Source organism: Phaethon aethereus (assembly GCF_964289735.1).
Source record: "Phaethon aethereus genome assembly, chromosome: 5".
Lineage (NCBI taxonomy): Eukaryota > Metazoa > Chordata > Aves > Phaethontiformes > Phaethontidae > Phaethon > Phaethon aethereus.
The window spans coordinates 39,250,003-39,271,980 of record NC_138579.1 but is presented as its reverse complement, the minus strand read 5'-3'; the positions used below and the strand labels follow the sequence as shown (position 1 = coordinate 39,271,980).

At 46.6% G+C, this 21,978-nt stretch overlaps 1 protein-coding gene across 1 annotated transcript in view; it reads right to left on the bottom strand.

Moving 5' to 3' along the window:
- Nucleotides 1-21,978, bottom strand: part of GALNT16 (polypeptide N-acetylgalactosaminyltransferase 16) — a gene marked incomplete at both ends in the record, with an annotated part of 78,185 nt that overhangs the window by 26,686 nt on the left and 29,521 nt on the right. Inside the window, 3 exons of the mRNA XM_081999833.1 lie at nucleotides 2,067-2,134; nucleotides 8,756-8,854; nucleotides 11,885-12,060. Coding sequence (XP_081855959.1) covers nucleotides 2,067-2,134; nucleotides 8,756-8,854; nucleotides 11,885-12,060 — 343 coding nt within the window. The remainder of the gene's footprint in view (nucleotides 1-2,066; nucleotides 2,135-8,755; nucleotides 8,855-11,884; nucleotides 12,061-21,978) is intronic.

The window sequence follows — 21,978 nt, the reverse complement described above, 5'->3', positions numbered from 1 at the left end:
CTCACCTGGGCATTTCCCACCATTTGTTCTTGGGGCAGTTTCGACGTGGTTTTATTTAATAAAGGCCACAGGGATGTGACCCGCTTCCTTGGAGACACCATTACATTAACACAAGGATGCCTAACTGAGGGCTTCGCCGGCAGCTTGCCAGGAGCTCGTGCCACCCCTCGTTCACATTGCCCAGGGAAGGTGACAGAGAGGAACAGCTACCAGCTCCAGCCTAGCTGTACCAGTGAGCACTGGGTCTTTAGTTCTCCATTATCCTCTCTCCATTCCTGGCCTAGCAGAGGTCACAGGAATAACAATTTCTAAATTGCTCTTTTCCCTCGCTCCACCAATTTCCCCCCAGTTTCCATGTTTATTGCTTGTTCCTTTTCGTGTCTCACACCCCCCCTTTTCCGCTGTCATCCTCCCACAGACTGAGCGTTCCGGGAAGAACGCAGAGGCCATTAGCCAAAGTGCATCTCTTGGCATGTTCCTGCACGAGCATTTCCATTCTCAAGGACACATGCAATCTGAAACACTGCTCTTGTGTGGGCACTTTGGCAGCTGCTGCATCATGCAATGAAGTTGCAGGTGCTCTTAATTACAGAGTATCAAGATTTTGCTGGACATCTGCTACAAGGGAAGGCAACACTCTCATCCTAGCCAAGTCACAACTTCAGGTATGAGAGCACATCGCTCTGACTGTACTTGCCAGCGCTGACAGACTCTCTGTATCTTTGGAGAAAACGAGGCGGATATTAAAGCACAAAGCATCAGACCTCAAACGTGCTGAAGTGCCTCCATGCACGTGCCTCAAGGGAGTAGCTCTATCCACAAATATCCAGCTGCCAGTGAAAAAATGAGAGCTGTCATGGGATGGAGCTTCTTAAAAATTTTTCTATTTACCAAGGAGCCTAAATGGGAGTTTCTGGTTGAGCCCCGTGAAGGAAATCCAGAAATCCATCAGTGTTAATCTGGAACACTTTGGCCACTGAGATTTAAATTTTTAGGTACTGAATATAAGACACTTCAGATTGTTTGTTGGAAGTACTTAGAAACACCCAACTCCAACAGCTGGGCACAGCTCAGTCCTTATCCAAATCACATTCTAAGGCCCTCAGAACTTAAATCCCTAATCATAGAATCTTTGTGTTGGAAGGGACCTTTAAAGGTCATCTAGTCCAACCCTCCTGCAGTGAGCAGGGACAGTCTCAGGATCCACCTTTAAAAAACTTTTTCAGCCAAAGCTACATAAGTATTTAGCTGCAAAATCAAAACAGCAATGCTTCCTTACCTCAGCATGCCAAGGTGGGCATTCTCAGCTTTCTGTAAAGTGTTGTGAAGGAGTAATTATCAATTATTATAAGTGGCACACAACTAGATTGTCCTTGGATCTAGCACACAGCATGGGAGAAGCCAGAAGTCTTCTGCCCTCACCACCTCACCACTACTACACAACAGCCAGGAGCAAAAGCAACTGTACAGATGGAAAGAGTCCACAGCCTCCAGTCTGCAGGTCTGGTGAGACTCATGCAGAAGACACTCCATCCCTGTGCCAAGCTGCAGGAGAAGGTATGGTGCTGCCCAAAGCAATAACCCTTCCACAGCCTCCCACAGGGACACCTGGGATCCCAGATACATGGAGGCAGGCAGACAGTCTCGCCCCAGTCTGCCTGCAGGACCCTAGGCAGCAATTTTCTGTAGGATACACTGCACCCTCTCGCTCTCTCTTCGTTTGTATTACCCACTCTGCTCATGCACGACATACATAGCTACGTGCACATCTGCGCTAAACAGCTCACAAAATGGCGCATAATGAAACTAGACAGAGATCTCTGGCAACCTGGCCAAAACTGCCAAGCTGACAGGATGGGAAGACCCAATGGAAAGAAAAAAACAGGAAGAAGCTCTGGCCTCTGCCATGCATGGACGTAAACTAAACACAGAAAAACTTCCTCCCTTTTTCTCTTGCATACAGACAAGAGGGAATCTCTGTGAGGGAGAGGGACTGAACAGGGAAAATAAAAAGAGGGAAAACAGAAGGCAAGAAACAAGTGCAAGGGAAACAGGTCCATACTTACGATCTGAGCTGAAGTCATCTACCAGAATGATCTCCTGGATGAGGCTGGGAGGAGTGCGGTTCAGGACACTGCAGGGACCCATGGAGGAAAAAGACAATCTTTGTGAGCTGCCGTAATAACGACAATGGTAGGACTGATACAAGTCTGCTATGCTACACATCAGAGCAGGAACACTAAATCCCAGTAATGTGGAAGGGTAACCTTGCCCTTGTACCAAGGATCATTGGCAGGAGCCAAACTGCAAGCAGGAATATCCCAGAGAGTTATGGCACCTCGGCCAGACCTTACAAGAACCTGCAGCCAGGAAGCTGGCTGCAGGATTTGCCTGGGGGCAGACAGCAAAGGATGCTGCAGCATGCTCTTTGCCTCAAAAGAGAGAAGCAATAAGGCTGAGAGGCTGCCCTGAGGCAGCCAGGAGGCCATTCCCATCTGCCAGGCTCTGGGTAAAGCTTGTCCCTGCCCGGGAGTGGAAGGAGAGCTGCCACCTTCCTCAGCAAGGAGCTCTGTCTCAGCGCCACAGATGAGGCCCGCTGGGGCTTTCTTGCCAATTCCTTTCTTTGGGAGGAAGGCAATTTGCTTTGGCAATGTTCTGGATTTGGATTTTCTTCCCTCTTTTGTTTGTTACTTGTCTTTTTTTCAAACCAGTCCCCACACTTGCTGCGAGCACCCCCCTTTCCTCGGGCTGTACCCTGCAATGCCCTTGGGAGTGCAGTTGGGTTTGCATCTGTGGGACACAGGGGCTTTCACACACAAGGAGCGGGGGGATAAAAGCTTCTGCCCTCCTCAGAGGTTGACGTGCTCTGGTACCCTGGAGTCAGAGCAGCTTGATTCTGACCTCTTTGTCCCTCTCATTTGTTTAAGACATTTGAACTCATTTTCCATGGCCGCCTTCAAGTCCCTCGCCTGGCTCCACTACAACCACACAGCATATTCCCCCTTCAAGCCTCCTTCTCCAATGCTTCTATGCACAGGCAGGGCCTCATTGCCTTCCATGGGATTGCTCAGTTGCATTTAGTCACTCCAGTGATGCAGATAGCTATGCAAACTTTAATATTAAAAAAAAAGAGGAAAACATTATCCTCTTGGTTCTAGCAACACGTCTCGTTTCAGTGGCACCCACTCTTCTAATTTTGAGCAATTCTGCAGAAAGGTTGGCTCTTTTGCTCTTTTTTTTTTTTTTTGCTTTTTCTGTTTTATACAGGAAACAGACAACAAGAGTACTCCCATACTCCCAGGAACAGAGCTGTAGAGAAATAAATTACCATCTTGCTAAGCAGCATCACTGATGGCTTTGCATACAAAGCCAAAGTTTCCTCAGTTTGGAAGAGTTTTCTGCTGTCTCACACAGCAGAATCCTGACGGCTCTGCTGCTTTGTATCACATCCCACTCTATTTCAAATTTATGCTGCTTCATACGTCTCTAAGAGTATTTGTATTTTGAGCTTATATGTCCCTAGATGACTGGGCTTGCATTTTTCAAAGCTGAAACTCATTTGTTTCTCTTGGCTCACACCTCTCTGGATCCTCTAGCATGGTGCGGTAGGAGGTGGGGCATGTTCCTTTTTGCATTTATAAGTGCAGCTTCTCCCAGCATAACCATCATCCGCATATTTTACAGACAAGGTTGCCCTGTGCTGAAATTCTTGTCTGTGCAAACTCAGTGCAAAACAACCAATCCAGATAGGTTGCATCCTGCAGTATAATGGCTGTAAAATGGTATTCTACACCTTCTCCCACTAGCCTGACTATTAGCAATGCTCACATTTTCTCCAAAAGTCTCAACTCAACATAACTGGAAAAAAAAAGCAAACACTTTGTTCCCTCTTCCTCACCTGGCCACTGATTCCCCAGTAGAGAGAAAACACGGCTCGATGAGTTCACAGCATATTGTTCAATGCCCAGTTCTGCTCTCAGCTCTGCAATAATTTGCTGTGGATCCTTGGGAAAGGTACTTAATCTTCTTTGCACTTTGTCTTGCCTGTCTTTTTAACAAGCAACACAGTAATCCTCACATTTCCCTCCAATGAGGTGCAAAGACTGGCATGACAATCATACTTTTAGGCACAAAATGTATTATTAGGATTCCAAAATCCAAATGACAATTGCCTTTTACAGCAGAAACACAGACTGTTCTCCCCTCAGCTCATGGATTCCTTACTTCCTTTGTCTTTTCTCACAGCTTCCTTCTTTCACTATCAGTGTCCTTACCCTGCCGCATGACACCAGATCAGCATTGCCAATGAGTTTCTCTCTGCTATCTGTCCAACCCTCATCAGCTCACAGATTATTTATTCCAGATGTTAGCAGAGGAGCATCTTTTTTTCCTTTGCTCTAAAACAATGTCCTCTTTTGCCATTATTTAAATTGTCATTGTAATGAGTTCCTACACCAAATGCTCTAGCATTACAACAGCATCCTTTTAATCAGAATTTATACAGGCTGTCTGCATAGGCACCGAACCACTGACAGCTCTTCAAGTCCATTGACTTAAAGCTTGTCTATTCACCTTTACATTTGCACCAGAGACAAACAGTACCCACAATACTGATTGAAATCAGGAATAAAGAGAAAGGAAGGGATCAGACAACAAAGCAGTTGATTTTCCCTTCTACAGGAATGGTCACTGCAGCAGAAGTGATGGTATCACCTGAAGACTAATCAGGCACAGACATCAATCACACAAAATGCCTTTTGAGTGACAGTTATTTCTGAAGGAGAAGAGGATGCCAAGGAAGTAGCTGGTTTGAGAGTGACAGCTATGTCCTGCTGAAGAAGAGGTATCACGCAGGCGAGCAGCTCTTGACTGATACATCTCCTGCAGGACCAAGGATGCCAGCAACAAGTGAGGATGCCGGCAAAAAGCCATTTGAACTGGCATGTTCCCAGGTTCTGGTGGATAGCCCATTTCCCTTTTTTTTCCCCCTACTCCCCTTCTTAAGTCTCTTGCAGGATATTTTTAACCAGTTGTCTCCCTCTATGCTTGAAAACAAATCAGCCAAGTTCATCTGAAGGACTGCCTGCATGGGACCATCAGAATTTGTGGCAGCATTGCCTATTGGTGCGCTGGCCCGGTCCCTCTGGCAGCTCGCAGGCTGGGCAGCAGGTCCAGTTGCCTGCTGCCTTTACCTAGGGCAGAGGAGGAAAGCGGCAGCAGGCAGGCATGCAGCTCATGCTGGGGACCAGGAGGGACCAGTGACAGGGTGCTGGAGGGAAGTTATTCATCCTCACAGCCACTCCCCTGTTTCCCCCTCTCCCTCATATGCAAACATTTCTCCCACTCTGAAGTGGCAACAAGAGCAGCAGAGGTCCCAGAGGCAGGGTCAGAAGGGAGAGCTTGGCAGCTGCTGAGCTGCCAGAGGTGCTTGTGTGAGTCCACGTGTGCACACATGCAGGGGGGATTAGCAAGAAGGGTCTGCAGATCAGGATCTGACCCCTACAGCTGCCACGTTTAGATCACCCTAACATAAACCGTAATGCAGGAGTCTCATCCCTGGGTCACTTCCCAAGACCTTTTGGTACCAGCATTGGCACTCAGCTGACTTACTTTGCACAGCTGTCAGAATAACACAGCAAGACGGTATCTGGCTCAAGGGAGCACATTTAGGCTCCTTCTAGTTTTAATTTAAGATTCATTCAATCCCAGTACCCTTTTCATATATTTCTTCCTAGGATTTGCCAAAGTTTTACAGCTGATTGAGTGCCCACACTCACCAGCCAGGCTTGCAAAGATCTCAGGTACGAAAACTTCAACTGGTAGCACAAATTCTACTCACCTCTAAAGACTGGGCCTCTAAAAAAAGTTTTCAGCCATAGAAAATTTTGCTCTTAGTGCAGCTCATTTCCACCAGTTGTCCTCTTCTACCCCCACTTCTCTTATAGCTTCCCCATAGTGTAATTATGATACCTAAACTTGGGAAAAAGCCCATAATATGACTAATAACAGTCAAATTGTATTTAATTTTTACCGGGTGCATCTCACATGGTTAATTCCAATTACCTAAATAATCGTGCTCTAGCTGGCTTAAGAAAGCTCTCATGGATATAGAAATGATGACAGGCTGCAAGCCTGACTAGTCAGCAGGTAAGCAGGCAGTGCAATTTTATGCCTCCTGTTGCTTAATATCACTATGGTCCTCTGCAGACTCACTGACAGGTCATAAACCAAACAGAACAGAACAGTCCTGTCCCTTTGATACTTGACTTATCCCAAAGTGCTGCAAAGTAATAATTACACAGCATTTGGTGCACTGACTGTGTATGTGAATTGAGAGACAATTATACTCACAGCAGTAACTCAGCCTGGCACATTCAGATCTGTTTTGCAGAAAGACAGGACTCTCGGGTTACAGAAGAGGCCTTGAAGAGCACCACGCAATCTTCAACTCCCTTGATAGCATCAGTGTCAAACTGCACGTGGGACTCAGCCCCACACCTCTTCTAACAGTGCAGCCATGACCTGAGCCTTCACCTCTCTGTATGGTTGTCAAACCTCCCGTACCTCTAAGACAAGGCTACTAGTCAATGCTTGGTTGTGTGACACCACAAATACTGGAAAGCCCAAGAATTCAGCCTTTGGGATCCCTCATCAGACAGGCATAAATCATGGACGCTTCTGACATTTGATGTAAGCAAGGAGTAAATCAATCAGTCGCATGCACTGGCTGTAAACCATCTGGCAATGAAGATTCCAGCTGTAGCCCCAGGTGTAGGAGGAAATACCATCCACCCCACCATTCACAGAAGAGTGCAGCCAGTTCCTCACAACAGCATTCCTCCAGTGGCAGCAGGATTGCAGGGACCAATTTGAAAAGATGGGTCATCCATTTTTCAGGTCTTTGTTGGGGGCTCTGTCTTGCAGGAGACCACATCTGAGAGACTGGTAATATCACATCTTGAGTGCTGTGTCCAGTTCTGAGCTTCCCAGGACAAGAAAAAGAGGGACATGCTGAAGCAGGTCCAGTGAAGGACCACTAAGATAATTACGGGACTGAAGCATCATATGTATGAGATGAGGCTGAAAGAGCTGGGGTTGTTCAGCCTCAAGAAGAGAATTCTCAGAGAGGGTGCACAGTTTCCATCCTTGGAGATACTAAAAACTGACCATGCACAGCTTTGAGCACCCTACTCTAGTTGACCTTGCTTTGAGCAAGCCTGGCCTGTTAATGCATCAGCAACATTCATCCGTTCATTAGTACACATCACCTCCATAGGATCTGGATATCAATTTCTCTCTCTATGAGCTATTGTTGCTCTGAACATCATCTTCTCTTCGTTTTAACTATCATGGCATATGGCTATTTGATTGGCTGCCTTGAGATTTTCTTAAGGCTCCTACTGCCATGGTTTCTGAGCACCTAACCATTTATTGTCTGACCTATGACGTAATTGGCAGAAATCTCTTGCCGTTGCCCTAGCAGCACTGTGGTTCCAAACAAATCTGCTTATTTTGTGAACAGTGATTCTGTAGAACTCATTTTATGGTTCAAATGAAAGGGAAATGATAAGGTAAAAAGGCAAAATGTGTTAATGCAATATATACAAGACTCTGGAAACACAGTAGCACCAAACCTGGCAGACAGAAACGCAGCCTCCTAGCCACGAGGCCAACTGGAAAAAGCCTGTTATTTATTCAGAAAGCGCTAAGCCCACAGGATCTGACAGGGGAAGAAGTGGTGATGATGAATAATGCATTCCTGTTAGTGACACCATCAGCTCAACGTTCTACTCAGACAATTCACTCTTCCTTCAGCCTCCACAGGCTGTTCCTGGACCTGCATGCAGGCTTCAGAGACCCTTTGAGAAATGATTTGATAAGTCAGAGAGGGTAGAGGGCATTTTTTATGTAAAAACTAAAAGGAAAAGAGCCTCCCTGGATTCTGCAGGGGTGATGGGGAAGGGAAGAAGCAGCTGGAACATTGCTTTGTGGTACAGATAATTGCATGTTCCCATCTATTTGGGGATGGTGACAGGTCCCATGCCACCTATTTACTTGGTTAGATTTGGCCACTGCTGAGGATGCTCAGATATGAGGAGACACTGGTACAAGATAGCAAGTGCCCTGTAGGTTCAGCAGGGTCTGTGCATAAAGCCCCAGGCAGGATCTGGTGAGCCATCAGGTTCAGGAGAAGTTTACCAGCAAGCGACTCTGAGGACCTGCTCAGACCACAAGGGCTCGGTCTCCACGGGACTTCAGCACCTTCTGCTTGAAAGACTTGCGAGCTGTGCCCCCCGCCCTCACTGAGCCAGCCCCAACTCCTCTAACACGTGTCCTAGCAGGGGGCTGGTTGCTTATTCCTGTTTATGAAACACAGTCCCTTCCAAGCCCCTTGGCTTAGTTGCATCTAGCAGCCCACAGTGTGCCCTTTGGTCCCCCCCTCAGCTCTTCCAAACCAAGCTCATACAGACTGTGTCCACCTGCAGATGCAGGCCCAGTAACCCCTTTCCTGCTGCTAATGATTCCCCCCACAGGGGTTATATAGCAGCTAACTGCAGGTATGTTCTCTTTGAAGATACGCCCACACTGCCACTCCAAGTCCCTGACCTGTCCTAGTAGGCCAGCTTGAGGGCAGATCACAAGGACTTGGGGGACTGCAGCCACCTCGCTTGTCTAACTGCTGGAAGATGCCTAACCCTCCACCAGTGCCCTTCCAGGCACTGTTGTCTGGGCCAGCATCCCTTGCTGAACTCACCTCTTCACCGTGCGGAGCAGGGTGGAACGCGCCTCGTTGTGGAAGGTGATGATGAGGCTGGTAGCTGGTAAGTCTGTGTCATAGCGTACAGAAGTGCACCTGCAACATGGGAGAGCAGAAGTGTAAGCAAGCCAAACATCACCCAGTAGCAGCCGCTGTGGCAGTGCACCTAGAATTTCTAAAGAAGAGAATAATATGCTAAAACTAGAAAGACCACAGTTGAGCTGCAGCAAGGGAGGCCTCAGCAGCACCTGCATTAAGCTTGGCAGAACTTAAAAAAGTTCTTAAAAAAGAACTTAAAAAGAACCGTGCCTGTTGAAAGGCAAAGTTTTGAGACTGTGATACCTAAACTTAAGATGCTGCACGCTGATGATGTTGCATGGGTTTCATGGGAAACAAAGGTTCAACATTGTGGTCCCTGGATTCACCTGTGATTCATGTAAAATCTTGTTCATTCCTGCATAGGACATGCGCATGCTAAGGGTGCATGGAGCTGGTACACCAGGCAGCACTGTATAAAGCACTTCAAATTATTTGGACATTGGGCTTTACAGAAAAGAAAACACTAGCTAGTGCTGTGATCTGCATCAGGGCATTGCTGAGGTTCAACACTAACACCTCAGCTGGCAATGGAAAGCAAGTCCTCCCATCTTCTCATCTGACTTGGTAATGTTAGGTACATACATTCATTCTCATACTCAGAACCAAGGATTAACTCAGGATCACCAGGGCTGCTCATACCCTGTGGAGAACAAAGATCCTTGGAGGAAAACAACTCACAGATGTGAATCCTGGATCCAATTCTGGCAGATAGTAGGAATGGCAGATTTGGGCTGATCTGCTCCTCCAGAGTGCCCGCTGCCTTAACTTCCAGCCAGTGTCAAAGAGCAGTCAGTCTGCACTAATTCCCTGACCAATGAAGAGCCCACACCTGAAATTGCGGCCTAGTGTTTTTAACACCTCAAGGCCATGCATAGACTGAATCCATCTTGGGAGGGAACACAATTCAGTTCTTACAGCCACTACTTGTACTTTCACATTTACTTACTATTCCTTTATGGCTATTACTAAACTGTTACTGTTTTTATCATCACATTCAATCCTACTGGTTTATGACTTTTTCATTGCAATATTTTATTAAGGGGACAGCAGCTTCTTACAGCAATTTTCAAACATACAAAGAAACCTTGATAAAGACTAAAGTGAAAAACCTGAGACTAGACAGAAGACATACCACATTTATTATTGTTTCAACATAACTCCATGATGTAATGCATATAAAATGTATTAAGGCATCAGGAAGTGGAAAAGCACCAGAGATTGGTGTATGTGTTATTTAGGGAAGTCCTCCCAAGATCTCAGCATTATTGCAGCATCACAGAGGACAAGGGCAAGGTTTGTGCTTGAAAGTTGGCCCTTTGCTTTGGATTAAAAAACCAGCTATGTGCTAGGTCAGAAGGAACTTGCAGGATGTGGAATCAAGTATGTCCAAACTTTGCTTGGGTGCCTGAAGAAAAAGTGACATGTTAGTGACCTATTGACCCCCCACTCCTTAAACAGGGAGCCAGGTCCACTTGTGACACAAGGATGGGCTTTTCTCAAATCACAGTCCAACCTGTACCAGGTGAAATAAGCCCTCATCCTAAGTTGCCATCCCAGCAACCACTCCAATATTGTTACAAACTATTTGAGTTTACAAGACACTTGAGTTTACAAGACAGACTGTTACAAGATAGGGACTTAAACACAGCTCCCTCATTCCCAAACTGCCACCTCTGCAAAGGGAAGGAACACGGAAACAGGTTTATCTGCTCTGATTATACACTGCCCTGGACTCCCCATTGCTGAAGGGAATCCTTGCAAAGCTGGGGCTGAAATGACCATACATTTCCAGGGAATCACATATACGTTGTTCTTCACTCTGAAACGCATAAATGAGGCTTTTCACAAAAAACATGCTCTGCATGCTACCACAGATCAAAATAAGCAATAATTCATCTTCGAAGTGAGCTGTTTTTAGGCCAGAACATGACAGTGATTAACAGAAAACAGGAATACTGCATGGCAGGGAGACTTGTCAGTAACGCAGGACATGGCACCGCTGCCTCTGAGTCACTAGGAAGCCAGTCCTGAGTACTATGCCAGGGAACAGGAGCACAAGACTTTCATCTCGCAACCAAGGTCCCAACTGCTTGCATTCACGAAGCACCCTGATGGCTGTCAGTGCTGGCAGGCTCACAATGCTCCATGTCTCCTGACATCCCTTTCACAGATTCAATAAAGTTAGATGCCTGGTTTCCTGTTCCCAGCAGCTGTGAAGCGTTGCTGTGCAACCCTAGGTAGGGTCTAGGTTCCAGACCAGACCCATAGACAAGCATTTCAGACATGGTTAGTTTACTTCTATTTTTAATCCATTGACGTATGTCTACACTATCCTACCACTATCAAACCTACAGTTTTCAAGGTACAACATTATCTTTTTGTGCTCCAGGTACTACAAAACAGTTACCCGAGCACTATTAGCAATTTAAAGGTGAGTTTAGTTAGCAAAATAAATTCACCCCCTGTGAAACAAGGACAGAATGATGAGCACTTTGCAAGCCATGAAATATTCACTGTATTCACATGTTAGTTTTATCCCCACCCCAGCAGCCTTCATCCAAACCGTAATGCTCAGGCTGAAAAGAAGGCACCAAACCAGTTTCAGTCAGCCAGAGCACAGCAGGTGAGGAACACCAGAGTAGAGCAGGGCTGCCACAATGGCGTACCTTGCAGCCAGGACAGAGGGTCACTGAGAGAAGCCATGAGTGTGAGGGGAGTTGTGCAAAAAAATGACTGTCAGAGGAGCAATTTGAGCTGCAACAGAGGGGCTGTCCTGAAACAACAAGATGATGCTTGTACCTGGGAGAAGAGATGCTAGAAAAGCAAGAAGTTGGGGCTGAATTAGTCAAGGGTCTCTGCGCACTTGAGACCTTTCCAGATTAACCATGAAATACAGTGAAGTAACGGACCAACACTGGCAAAGAAAACCCAAACCACCCTTTGTCAACATTGCAGAACAGCACAGGAGGGCAGTGGACTCCCCACACCAAGCAGCAGCCGTGGCTTGGAGGAAGGGCTGCACGGTACCTGTAGTGCCTAGTGTCCCGAATGGGCCGATCGCTGCTGAGTTTGTCGCTCTCTAGCTGATTAAAAGCGTGCTGGCGGTAGGGGTCTTCTCCAGCCTTCAGCAGCTTTGAGGACAAATAAGCCTTTTCGTCAAAACCCCTCCGGCTGTTCTTCTCTCCTTGGGGAGCCCTTGTCATCTAGAGCAGAGACAAGCATCAGAGCATCAGGGAGAGCAGCTGACTCATGTTTAGACACAGGTAATAAGTTCAGACATGCGTATGCTCAGGCAGGCGGTTTGCCACGCATCTGGAAGTGGTTCAGGTATGGGGAAAGGCAGGACAGGCAAGAGCTTGGAAAGGAAAGCAGGAAACCCTGAAGGTGTGGTGTTATAACTGCTTTCTCCGAGGAAAATTGCAGGCCTTGCTATCCTTACCGACTGAGTTTGGGATGAAAGCTGCAGTTCCTGGTAGCACAGGCAGAACCAAATTCCCTTTAGGACTTGTTATGCAAAACGTACGAGACTGCAGGCATTTGGAAACCCTTCCAGGCAACATGGGTTTGCAAGCAGCCTACAGCCAATGTGGCTGAAACACAGTATTTTGAGGAAAAACAATTTCAGCCTTTCGGCAATAACTATAGCATACAGAGGCAGTTGATTTAACATGTTTGCGGGCTGTGCCTTGCACATCTTTGCCCAGTCTCGCAGAAGTCCATGACAAAGCTCCCTAAAACTGCTAGAAAAGGCAGATTCTGGCACATCCGTATCTCATCCAAAGCACTGGACAATCCCCAGATCTTGAGATCCTTCTGTGTAAAACAGTTTGGATACCCTCTAATAATAGGCTTGATGACATTCCTCCACCTGCTATAAGGCTCCTTTTAGGAGTTTTAGAGGGCAAGAGACCTATGGACCAATGGTCCCCAATATCACACTGCATTTTGGTTAAGCCATCTAAATGGGTTGGGAAACAACTCAAGAAACACATCACCGTGGCAAATTCCTGAAGCAGGAGAGCACTCAGAAGAACAAACACCCCTGCACCTTTCTCTGAGAAGGGCTACCCTGCAGTGCAGACAGCCCTAAGAGAACCAGACAGTTGGGTAAGACGATAGCAAATGAAATTCAGCATAGACAAGTGCAAGATAATGAACATTAGAAGAAACAAACTGAACTACTCATGCACGCTGATGGATTTCAAACGAACCATGACCACTTGCGTTACCGATCTGAGCGTCCCCATGGACAGCTCCATGAAATCCCGTACTCAGTCTGCAGAGATGGGAAATACAGCAAATCGAGTGCACTGCGAACGGGACAGAGAAAACTCTAACTGTGGTGAATGCTGTTATACGACATCGGTGACAGCTCAGCAGCCGGGGCCAGAGTGCAAGTTTTGTCAAACTGGTCTCTGGAAGGAAGCTGCTGGCGGATGAAGAGAAATGAAAGGACAGGACTATTCAATTTGGAGAGAAAATGAATGAAGTGAGAAAAAAATTGGAGAAGGCCCATAAAATTATGCCTAATGCAGCTGAAGTCAGCCTAATGCTCAGACTGCCCTTTCTTACCATACAAGAACAAGGGAAACACCTTTTCATGGGGCGGGGGGGGAAGCACCACTGTTCTCAACACAAATTATTCAACCACCGCACCACCAGGCTGCTGCATATGGATTTAGCCCAGAGCAGGGCTCACACGGGCACACTTAGGCAGGCAAGTCGGCCTTCATTCCACCCCTCTGGGCCACCGGCGGCCTGCCCTGCCGCCCCTCCTGGAGGGACGCCGTCGTCCCGCTGCCACCCCTCGCAGCGCCGCCGCCGCAGCACCGGCTGGGCACGTCGCTGGCTTAGGGCAACGGCTCAGTTATCTGAACAGCTGATTTCACAGCCTGCTGCCTAGCCCCTCCCTTGAAATTACATTTTCAGTGAGACGAGGAACATAATTACTTTCCTACCTCTAAAAATCGAAATGTTTTCCTCCTTTAATTCATACTAGGGGTTTCATCAAAGTTAGCTTCCATCTCTCTTTTTCCTCTTACCCAAGAAAACAACACTGATTTGTAGCAAAAAGACGGCTTATCACGTGCCTTTAAATATTTGTGGTCACTCGCTTGCCCTTTACAACTTATCTCTGTCTCCGCAAGCCCTGGAAAAGCAGCAGCTGGTTTTTGGAACATCTTGGAAAATGCTGGAAGCGGCAACAAGTCTTCAGGAGCCATTTTCTCAGGGCACCGCGAGGGCCGGGGCCTCCCCAAGGCAGGGCTCAGGGCAGGACCTGGCAGCCGGGGATAATCCCATGCCCCCACCAGGAGTGGGGCGGCTGGGGGGCACCAGGGTAGCCCCAGCCCTGGGCATCAGGCACCTCTCTGGGGATGGGCCAAGCTGTGGGCCCACCCTGTCAGGCCCCATGGCTGGGGGAGCTGGGGCAGGGGCTGACAGCCCCTGGGGACCTGGGTCATGGGCAGGTTGGGGAGCCCCAGGGAGTGGACAGGGACAGGAAGGCCCATTAGTGCCCTCAGGGCCATGACACATTTAAACTTGAACTATTAGGGGTAATTCCTCTGGATATTACGGTTCTCACATTACTTATACATCAAATTCAAAAAGTGGTAAAAGAGCACTGGGAATTTGTTGTCGGTTAAGAACATTTCTCATAATTATCTCAGCCAGTATCTCTTTCTGCTCTCTTCAGAAGGGCAGATTCAGGGGATGATAGCTCAGAGGGCCTAAGTTCAGCTTCCAGAAAGACAACGAATCAACAGGTAATCAGCAAGTAATCAAACAACCGATCTGTGAGCAACCAAGAAGATAACACGGTAATAAAAAGGAGCCAACTGAGATTTGTCAAGACCCTACCATGTCAGACCAACCTGATTTTCTCCTATGATGGAGTAATCAGGCTTAAGGGTGCAGAGAAGCAGGAGCTAGACAGATGATACCTCATGACTTTGGCAAGGTTTTTGATAGGGGCTGGTAAGACATCGTCATTAGCAAGCTAGAGAAATAATTAAACTAGATGAAACTACTGCGGAATGGGTGAAACTGGTTGGAAAGCCACCGTCAGAGCAGAATTGCTAACTGTTCACAGTCAGAGCAGAGGGGCTATGGTGAGAGAAGGTCTTAGGGGTTTGTTCTGGATCCAGCCCCTACTCAGTATTTTCATAAGTATCTTGGATATTGAGACAGAGCATGTTTGTCAAATCCATAGGAAATCCAGCAAAAATGTCAGACATACTGGGGAACAGGATTAGAATTCAAAATTATCTCAACACACAGAAAAAAATACGTCTGAAAACAAGAAATGCAATTCAATAAGGGCACCACAGATCTCTACAGTTCATCAGGTCTGTGCTAATACAAAACATGGCAGAAACCGCAAGGTAGCAGCTCCTCAGAAAAGCCCTAGATATTACAGCTCATTACAAACCACAAAACACCAAAGTCAGATTAAGAGAGGATAGCAAACACCACCCTGAGTGGAGCCCAGACAGTTATGAACAAGCCTGGCAAAGTGAATATAAAGCTTATCTTTAAGGACTGACTTGCTTTATCAGATTCTTTTCCTGGAATATAGATGTTTGGCTACAGGACATTAATCACTGTTAATTCAAAACGTACTTGACCGGAGCAGCACAGGTTCTCTATGAAATAACTAGTCAGTCCCCTGCCAGACCCTCTGAGGAGGGCAGACTGACATCCACCCCCTCTTTCCCTTCACATTAACACCTCTCACTTAGGAAGAGGTCAAGGTAAGCACATATGAGCTTTAGGTACATTAAAGGCTTAGTATGTACAGATGAGCGCAGAGTCAAAACTTTTACCACATAAACAGGACAGTTCATACCCATAAATTCTCTATGTAGTTACACATCCTGTATATGCTTGAGGCTGGAACTACAAATGGGAGACAGGGGAGCAAGAAGAGCCCTGTCCTTTCCGACTGATGCTCTGTGATAGACCAAAAAAATTTGCTAGATGAAAGCAGAAATAAAGATGAATAGGCACTGGAAATGTGAGTGTCTAGACTAGGGATTAGCAAAGTAGTTTGCACAAATTAACGTTTGTCCCAAACATCGCTGAGACCTGCAACACAATTCACATACCAAAATTTCAGGAAATTCTGTAAACCTTCTAATCTCATTTCACCACTTCTCATTTTCATATATGCTTTTCCCTTCTAGTGACAGAATGGACCGAGTTGCTCTTCTGCTGTTGAAAGCACATTCTTATTTGTGTTTTGACATGGTTCAAGAGACCAGAAACTGCTCGAGTAGTGAAACTAATTTTGTAAGCAAGGGATTAAGGGAAAGGAATTCATGCCATGCACGTCTATGGAAACTTGGGAGCCTCATTTCTCGATTAGCACAGTGATATTGCTCGAGGCCTGATCACTTGTAAAATAGCAAGACTATAATAGAGACAGTGCTGCTCACCTCCATGCATTGTCGCCGTCTGCCACCAGACACAGGCATGCCAGCTCTAACATCGTGCAAACAGCCACTAAAACCAGAGCAGCTGGGGACTTCAGGGTCTCAAGATATTTTTTTTTGTAACAGCAGGCTTGGCCAAGTTCAAAAAGGATAACCACACTCCAAGGGTCATGAGGAATCATTTCTTAACTAGAGTACGGTATGCAAAACTCTCAAAGGTTAAGTGCAATTAATCATTTTACAGTTACTGTGAAATTAGTCCAACAGCAGTTTTATATGACAGGACGTATACTTTGCAGCTTTTGCGTATCTTTCTTACACATGTTCAGCGCTAGTACAACAAATGGAGCAGGGGGTTGCCATGCTTCTCTTGTTTCAAGCTCATTTTCATGATAGTGTCAGCTCTGCCAAATCCCAGGACCAAAAAGCATCAGTCACAAGCCATCCCCAGTAAGTGTCTTTCCCTGGAAGAACTAACTGACCAGGAAGGTCTAACATGAATACGGACACAGAGCAAGCTAGGGAGTAACAACCTCACCAAACCTTCCTCCCTCTTGAGGCCCCCCCTTTGATTTATCCCGCTGCTGCAGCCTCACATACTGCCACTGCCATGATGCACACCCCTGCCAACACCTCCCTCCCACCAGCCCTGCAGGTCCAACCCCGCTCCGCAGAGGTTTCCCCTCTGAACTGGTTTAATGTCAGCTTTGACTCCTTGGGTTCAGATACAACTTTGCTGGCTGAGCAAATCCTCTTCCCTCAGAGCAAAGGCCAGGGCTGAGTCACCTCTGCAAGAGAGAGCAGACCTGCTGGGGCACGCATGGTGTGAAATTTTCCTCTGTGGCCTTACTCCACTTGCTCCATACACTGTCCCAGTGACCTGGAGACAAGCCCCAGAGAGGACAGGGCAGCACAGCACCACCACCAGCAATCAGATGCTGGGCAGCACAGCTTGGGGCTGCGAGGGAGACAGGCACCACTCAGCTCAGTAGCCCATATGTAACAGGTTGCCCAGAGAGGTGGTAGATGCCCCATCCCTTGAAATATTCAAGGTCAGGTTGGACGGGGCTCTGAGCAACCTGATCTAGTTGAAGATGTCCCTGCTCATTGCAGGGGCAATGGACTAGATGACCTTAAAAGGTCCCTTCCAACCCAAACTACTCTATGATATGCCGGCACATGGATGGGCTATGAATGGCACAGAGCACAGACAGGGCAGGACTGAGAGCTGCAGCAACTCGCAAGAAATACCCAGGAGATCCTGCTTGCCCAGGGAGCAAGGTACTCTTGATGCGCTGAACGTGCAAGATATTGTCTCTTGAATGCCTGTTGCCAAGAGCATTTGTTTTAGAGGGTGCACTGCATTTCCAGTTGGGTTTAGGAAACCCAGTGCGCACATGGCTCTTGTTGTGTCTCATGGAATAGTCCGTATCCTTCTCTGAAAAACTGCTCAAAATACTTTAAGAGAAAAGGCTGTGCCTGACAGCACAGAACCTATTTTATTCATGCTTTGTTTAACTGTGTAAAGCATTTCAAATGCGGTTTAGGAACCATGCTCTTATGGAACTTCTGTTATGAAATGTTAATAAAAATTACCACAGTTAAATAGAACCATCTCTGTTCTTTGAGAAGTGCAAGTGCTGACAGGGGAGCTCAGAGACCGATTTGAATGTTTTGTTTGTAGCTTGCACAAACTGGAGTAACACAATGGAAGCAGTAAAGCAACTTGAATTGATCAGCTTCCGCATCAGCTAATTGGTCACAAGAGATTTTCTACTGCCATCAGCACTGGACAATCTTGAGGCCTGCTGCTAGCTCCAAATTGGGCTGGAGAGACCTGTGGTGGACGCCCAACAGAGACTATTTTGAATGCTCTCTGAGAAGAGTCCACAGATGCCAGATCAGAGGGTTTCTCCAGGCCCTGTGACAGAGCTGTAGATGCCAAGGGATGGTGGGAGTGAGAAGCAGGGAAAGTCTGCTGGGGCTTGCTTGCCAGGACTTCTGCTTGCCCAAGGTGCATCTCCATCTCCCTGTTCTTTTCCACTGTCTCCTGGCATTTATTGCCTTCTGTGCATGCAGAGGCAGTTCTCTGCCAGCTCTGTAAGACTGCATCTCTACTCTCTTCTGTTTTAGCCCTGAGAAACCCTTTCTCTCTGTCCCTGCCTCATGGCTAGGAAGTCATGGCATTCCACCAAACATTGTCTATTTTATTCTTCTCTCTTCCCTCAGAGTTTTGCCAGGCGTTGAGCTGTTGACAAGGAAAGTGTCCTCAAGCATCTGGCCTGAAAAGGTGGAAATCCTATATAAGGCAAGAAAGGAGAAGTTTTTCTGTGCTTGGTTTCCACAGCGATGTTCTCCCTGTACCGATCAATTTTTGGCTGCTACTTTCAGAGCCTCCTCCAAGAGACACTGAAGATGGCACAGTGTTTTCAATGTTATTGCCTACAGCCTGGATGAGGTGAACATCACACTCTCCTATGATGTCTGCCACAAGCAGACGTGTTGTTAGTGTTAAGAGTTTTGAAACAGGATGTTGCTGACTTACAGGTCACGACAGTGTGTTGATAGACAACGCTTGGCCACTACCTTTCAAGCAGATTTGCCATGGTTTGACAAGTTGGTCTTTTGGGCAGTTCTGGGAAAGAAAGTAAACAATATCAGAGAGGAAAACAGTGTGGGGGAAGTTTACAGAGGGAGCAGCAAAAAACCCCAAGAGCCAAAAAAAACAGTTCCTACCTCCGTCTATCACGAGCGGTGGATCTCTGATAGCTTCACACACCACTACCCTCATCCAACTTCTCAGCGTATGGAAAGGCGGTGTCTGTCCTACCATGGCCTCAACTCCTTGCTTTCATGTCTAAGAACTCACAACCTTACTTCTGAGGCAGCCATGCAGCCTCTGCCTAATGATCCTATTTAGCCATCTCTTTAGTGACTGTGGAGAAGCATCCTTCCTGTGATATTTCATCCTGCATGTCCTTGTCTACAGAAGGGAGGGATGCTTCCAGGAAGCACATCTAGATGACTTTGACCAGGTCCCAAAGGTATGCAAAGCAGCATGGGTTGACAACTGGAGGACAGCCAAAAGTAACACGCAGTTAACAAGTGCCAGCACTACAGCACACATCAGTCTGATTCATTCTGCAGACCGCAGCCCCGAAGAGTGTGGGGTACTCGCTGCCATGCTGGTTATATGAGCTCTGCATCATACTGCATGCAAAGTCGTCACTTCCACCTGCAGTGACTGGCTTCAACATGAATTAACCCCTCTCCACCCCACATACATTAGCAGTCCTTGCATAAATCATGCCAACTTGGATTTCCCTCTGAATACAGTCCTGATGTATATCCATTGTAGAATGATAACCTAAGAAGCTGGAATTTATTACACAACCTCACATGTGACAGGTGCACAATACTATCGGTTATCATGCTGTACTGCTGGCCGAGGCAGATACAGCATACATAGATACAAGATACAGCAGGATATTACTTCTGCAAAGTATGTCCATCTTTGACCCAGTTATGTAATCCTGAATAGACCTTGAGGAGTTAGCAAGGGCTGGATCCTGAAAAGTTTTCTGGTCCAGCTGCCCAGAGGCAGGAAGCCATTGCCCGTAACTGGAGGGAGGGGACATGATGCCCTGGGGCATCCTTATAGTTTTTGTTTTTAGGAGAGTTGAATAAAGCAAAGCAGTGGAAGCCAAAAGGGCTTCAAAGATAGAGGCCCGAGGGCACTCTCTTCCAAACAGCTGTGAGGAAATAAGCCTGCTCAGAACCATGGAAACCCAGACCCCAGATGAAGCAGTTGCCAAGGCCTATTTCTTCCCTTAGTTTGAAGTCTATGGCACACAGATGTCCATTATGCAAAATTGAAAAATTATATTACAATTTTTGGTTTTAATATGACATTATCATACATTGATTTTGCATAAACACCCACATGTCCAGACACACATACATCTGGCTTCTATGTTCATTCAATCTTCGTCCCATTCCCTGGAGTAAAGATACTTTTTCCTTATTTGGCAAATTTTGTTGTGACATGAACACTGCCATTTTTGCTGATAGAAACCTTTATGCTTTTCTATTTCTCTCCAGGAGAGAAAACCCTGAAAAATAGCGAGGGGATGGTCTTCAAAATTACTGAGTACCAGCATGAAAGAGGAGTGTGAGGCCTGTGGGGTTGTTTTTCCCCGAAACAGCACTTTTTTTCCAAGCATACCTCTCTCTATCCATAAATATCTATGACAACTTCTGGTGTTGGAGAAGACAGACATGACAGCACACTCTTTGAATATCTAAGGGACTAGGAAGTTCATGCTGGCACCCCCACCAAAACAGCAGCATTGTCAGAAAGAGATCCCAATGGATAGCTGGGGACGTAGTGTCTGAGAATCAAGGTTTTGTACAGAGAAACAGCCGTCACACGGACATAAAGCTGTCTGCATTCAGACATCTGTTTAACATCACATGGCAAACCTCCTTAGCAAAGGCCATCTAGGTTACTTACTGTATATAGGAGTACTGCTCTGCTGAAGGTTACACATACACAGTTTGTAAAGTGTGTTTTGAGGTCCTTCAGAGCAAAAAAAAGGCACTATAGGAAGTTGCACTTCTTCTAGAAAAATATCCCAGCCTTTAGAGACATTTAAATATGTAAAGAATGTCCCTGGTTTCCAAGTGATTTTGAATTATTAAAACAAGGAAGAAAAAGGCACAATGATTTGTTATCCATCTTTGAAGCGGTAGATGTTCATTGTCCATTTAGACATTACCTGAACCCGGATTTATAGCATCTGTATGAATACAGACTGACACAGCATTCCGTACCAAGGCAGATGACGCCTACCTGGTAGCACCTATGAAGCCAATAAGACAGTTCAAATGAGGGTGGTCTAGGTCTCCATTAAACATATCAGTCACATAAACTGTGTCTCTCTATGCCCAGTCGCCCACCTACGCTATCTGCAGAGACACAAGGTGTGTCTGTGCCTCCTGTGCTGATGCACTAATCCATTCCCTTTAAACTCAAGTGACCTACATTCAGCCTTTTCCTCCCAGTGAATCACAACTGTCTAGAGTGACAGATGCTGCCACGGCCATTTTTGCAGAGGAGAAAGCAACTTTAGACCTCATAAACTGCTAACGTAGTCAGCAGTGACCTCGTTACCTAAAAGAAGGGCAGAGGTCAGCTAGCACTGAGGAGCGGGCACTGCTCACCCAAAGCATTAAAATATTTAATGATATTAACCTTGGGGCTTGTTTTCTTTGCCTTCAAGATCACGCTGTAAGGGCTTTTTGCTAAGACTAGAGAAAGGAAGTTGAAAGTACCTTTTTAATCATTCATCCTCAAGAGCTAGAGCTTTAAAGGGAGATTAGAAGACTAAGAATAAAATAGTGTGGTTTTGCAACTAACCGGCATTCACACTCTGCAGAAATACTGTGCACATGCCCAGCTGAGCCAGGGAGACAAGGGGACATTCCACACCCCCACCAGGGACAAACCCAACCCCACAGCAGGAGGTGGGAATTTCTCCCCATCTTCCAGCACAGGAAGATTTTTCCGTAACGGGTTTTTGTTAGCGGGTCTTGCTCAGAGAGTCATGATTTCGAATATTAACCAATTCCGCACCAACTCTCTCCTCTGTTCCCAGGTTACTCTCCAGACAGGTCTGTTACAGCCTC